The 4,232-nt window shown below is 43.5% G+C and overlaps 1 protein-coding gene across 1 annotated transcript in view; it reads right to left on the reverse strand.

Moving 5' to 3' along the window:
* Positions 1-2,718: 2,718 nt before the first annotated feature.
* The window catches only part of IL12A (interleukin 12A), a 2,194-nt gene continuing 680 nt past the window's right edge, over positions 2,719-4,232 (reverse strand). The window contains exons 2-5 of the mRNA XM_026057774.1: positions 3,789-3,896; positions 3,638-3,679; positions 3,426-3,530; positions 2,719-2,883 (exon numbers count right to left, since the gene is read on the reverse strand). Coding sequence (XP_025913559.1) covers positions 2,719-2,883; positions 3,426-3,530; positions 3,638-3,679; positions 3,789-3,896 — 420 coding nt within the window. The remainder of the gene's footprint in view (positions 2,884-3,425; positions 3,531-3,637; positions 3,680-3,788; positions 3,897-4,232) is intronic.

Here is a 4,232-nt window from a genome sequence, read left to right on the forward strand (position 1 = left end):
TTAAAAAGGCACTAATTGCGCAAGAGTTTCGGACTTTTTCTTCATTTTAATCTCCCGCCAAACCGCCACTCTAGCGCCGTCGCCCGCCCGTTCTGCGCCGGCGGCGTGCACACGCTCTCCTCCCTGCTCTCTGCCAGCGTGGGGTAGTGGGTGCCGCTGGGGACGCCCCGGACCCGCGGCTCCCGCGCGGAGCGGGGGCAGAGTCGCGTCGCGCCGCGGTGCTGTGCTCCCCTGCGCCCTTTCCGTGCGGGCTTTCCCCCGCGAGCCCCGGGGCAGCGGCCAGGAGCTCATGGAGAGGAGAGGGTGCGCGGGCATTTCCGTGTACCTCCCCTGGCCCCTGGTTAAGCCGCAGTTTTTATTTCAGGCTGGCTGGGGGGGCTCTATTTCCATGCCGTTAAACACCCAAGAGCCTGTAATTCCGTGCGTACGCCAGCCAGTACCTAGCCACTAATAACAAAAATACACGTCTTTTTGTCTTTTCTTTTCCCGCTAGCGAATAAAACTGTTTAACTCACAAAAGAGAGCATTAAGGGAATCATTTCCCAAAATGTTACTACTAGTTTTACTGCTAGTAAACAGTTTTATTGAGTGAATATGCCAAATTACAATACAAAATGCTTTTCTTGGAGAATATTATGCCTTGCATTCTTAATCTTACTACTCACTTTCTAAATCATCTATGCCTGTAGGAGAGCCCCCCCCAGATGGTGGCAAATCCCCAGGTTTAGAAGGCAGGTGTGGGGGCCTGAGCTTCACGACCAAGGTGGTCAAGACCTGACTCTTCAGATGAGCTCAGCAGCAGGACCAAAGTGTGTCTTTTTGTTTAACTAGTAAGAAAGGAGGAATTCAACAGAAAGCTTTTCTTGTGCAATTTGTAGTAAGAGTAATTTGTAATCATAATTCAACAAAACCTGCGATGATACTTTTCACAAACAAAACAAACAAAAGTTTGATACTTTTCCTCTGGAGTCTGTTTGAGACTTTGCAAGTCCCATTAGAAAAAATGGGAGAAATGGTTGAACGCTTTTGAAATTTGTTTTATCAAGATAGCTATTTAACTCAGGTACTAATCTGAAATTAATTACTTTGGCCATTCTAAACACTCATAAAGTTTTTCTTTTGTAATGGTAACTTGATATTTGAAAGGGGGCCACCACCTTGCTGTCACAGTGCGCCTGCCTTTGCGCATCCCACACAAGCTCATGCAGGCTGGGCCAACCGATGCGTCTGCGTTGGAAATACCACCTTTCACGTATACACAGTGGTGATTTGTTAGAAACGTGCTAAATGCTTGAAAACAATCATCTCCTGAACGTGCAACTTCAATGGGTTTGCAAGAGCTAAGCGAGACTTGCCCTGCAAGGGCCATGCCCGAAGGTGGGCTCAGGCCAGCCGTTCCATGCGTGCTCCTAACACCCTACTGAAGAAAGAAGCAGCCTGACCCAACAGGGGCAACAAGAGCCAGGCTTCCAAAAGTAGAAGTAAGTTGTGACTTTTCTTTAACAAACACACCAAGTCAAATTCAACTCATAATTTTGGTGTGGCTCAAGCCAAGACAAGATCGAGAGAGATGATACTTACTTTAACGCAGTTAATTTTGCTTTCTAACCGAAAGCCTTTGCTTTCAAAAATCTATGGACACCAGGAAGAGGTGAGGCTGGAGGAGGGGTGTCCTGGGAGAGATGCGAGGGTTGAGCGACGGTGGCAGCGTAGCTCCTGGGGAGTCAGAAGGGCAGAAAGCGAGCAAGGGAACAGAGCTGAAGAAAAAAAATGCTAAAGAGAACGACGAGTGGGAAGCGGAAATAACACAGCAGCTGGCTGGACAAAATAGATAGATAGTTGCAAAATTCATTGCTTAGAGGCTGTCAGACAGATTTTGCAGAGTGGATGCCTTCTTCCACCCCCGCTCTTTTTAGGCTAGCTTAAGCATTGTAGGGAGGAATTCAGAAAATAATGGTCCAGTCATCCTCGGTGACCTTAAAAGCTATGTGTAAAATCCTTGCTCCATTGAAATAAACAGTTTAGCCATTGATTTCCATGAGGCCAGGATTTCACCCATGAGCTATGTAGCAGACCAAAATTTGCTAATAAACAGGAAGGAAATTGAGCAGGTTATTTTCACTGCCCACTATGAGAGAACCCCCCCCAAAACACATCCGAAGTAACTAACAAGGAGATAGGGGTTTTAATTAATACCAGTCCTGAGTGTTACCACAGTATACTGCTTACATGCAAGCAATATTAAAAGTATGGTCATATTGATTTGTGTTATAGTGTGAGTAAGAAGGAAAAAAAACCCCAAACTTTTAATAAATATTTTAAATTTTATTAGGCAATAAAAGAATAAATAAGGAATATCATTATAAATATAAAACAGGAATAGTATAAATATGTTTTAACTTATATAAACTTATGATTGAATAAATAAAACATTTAAGAAAAAATACAGTTGAGTGTTTGGTTGTTTGAGAACATTTTCGTAAAACATAGCTTATTTTCTAAAATTTCAAAGTTGAACATAATAGCTTAAAAGGCTTTGACAGTAGTTCACTAAAACATGATTCGATTCGTAAGAAATTCTGTAAAATATTATGTGCTTAATTCCTAAGAAGTCCCCAAATATGTTGCAGGATATTAACCCTACTACGTTTTCTTCCTTCAGTACTCCAAACAACTCTTACTCAAATTTATACCTAAGGCACTCTCCAAGTGGAGTGCTTACAGCGAGCTCTCCGGAGAAGTCAAGTAGTTCATCATCCTGTTTATGGTCACAGCGCGGATTCGGAAAGCATGAAGAACACTGCATAGTCTCATTCTGTCTTTAAAAGTCGATCCCGTGTTTGACGACGGCTGCAGCACGCTCGTGCTGCTGAACCTCAGACCCTGAGAAGAGGGAGGCGCGTTAGAAAGTGTAATCAAGAAGTGACTAAACTGAAAGTGTCACATCTATTCCCTGATCTCACTAATAATATTTACCAAAGTTCAGTACATCCTATTTCATATTCGGTATGCCAGGCACATTATATTTCAGTATTTGGAAGAGAAATGGAGCTATGTATGCTTTTACTCTTTTTTTTTTTTTTGAGTTCTCTGAAACTCTATAGAAATTTGCAGAAAATCACATACACCATCTCCTCACAAGGATAGAACAGTTTGAAAGAACGAGGACTCTTAAAAGACATAAATCTGAATATTGATGTGTTGACCATACTGGCAAGACAAAAATACCAAATAAGATGCATCATAATTCATAAGAATCAAGTACTTACTACTAGGATCTTAAGGAAAAAAAGCTAAGAGACCAGTTTTTAAATAATCAGATTGCAGAGAGTTCATTATTTGACCAACTGCAGAATGGAACACATTGGATAAACATCTCTGTTTTAAGACAGAAATAAAGGAAAAAAAGAGATAGAAATACCTACTTTCATCATCTCATCAATAGTTGTCAACACCTTCTGATTGTTGAAATTCTTCAGCTCTGCTCTATAGGCCTTCAGATCTTCATAGATACCTTGCAGGCATTTGTTCTGCAAAAGTCAGAATTATTTAGAAATACTGGCATCTGTTGTTAAATGCTTCATGAACATACAGCCATCAAAATAAGTGGCTCTTTGGAGATATAAATGCAATTTACCGTATCAAAAGTAGATCTTTCCAGTGCTGGACAGTTTCCAGTCTGCAAATCAAAGAAGAAATGATACATGATCATTTGTGGAAGTGCGGTGAATTATACGACTGTTCCACATAAACATGATGCTGAAATTTGATTATTTTTTTTTATATACCCCTGAATGCTCAGCTGTACAAGCTTTTATTGTGTTGATTTGGTTCTCAGTGATATCTTCCAGATCGAGCTCTTCGAGGGTACATTCAAATCCCAGCGTGTTAAACGCCTGCGTTAAAAAGAAAGAGAAGAAGGGTCAGGGCGGTGGCAGACCCGGCGCCACGGTACCGTTTGCGTGCAGAAACGCAGCGGGCTGCGGGCGACGCCTGCGGCAGCACTGTCCCGACACGGCCTCGCGCTGCCAAGCCCGGCTGGACACCTCCGACTGGGAACAGCCAGGCCACGGGGCTGAAATCCCAGGAAATGCCGCAGCTGCGCGAGGCGGGAGCGGCATCAGCCTTGGCCTGGCTTCGGGCACCGCGCCGCCTCCGTTAACGCCAACGGCGCGAGCGATGCTGCGGGAGACCGAACCTGTGGAGAACTTCACGTCGCCGCAGCTGCAAAC

Source organism: Apteryx rowi, unplaced genomic scaffold (assembly GCF_003343035.1).
Source record: "Apteryx rowi isolate R43461 unplaced genomic scaffold, aptRow1 scaffold_140, whole genome shotgun sequence".
Taxonomy (NCBI): Eukaryota; Metazoa; Chordata; class Aves; order Apterygiformes; family Apterygidae; genus Apteryx; species Apteryx rowi.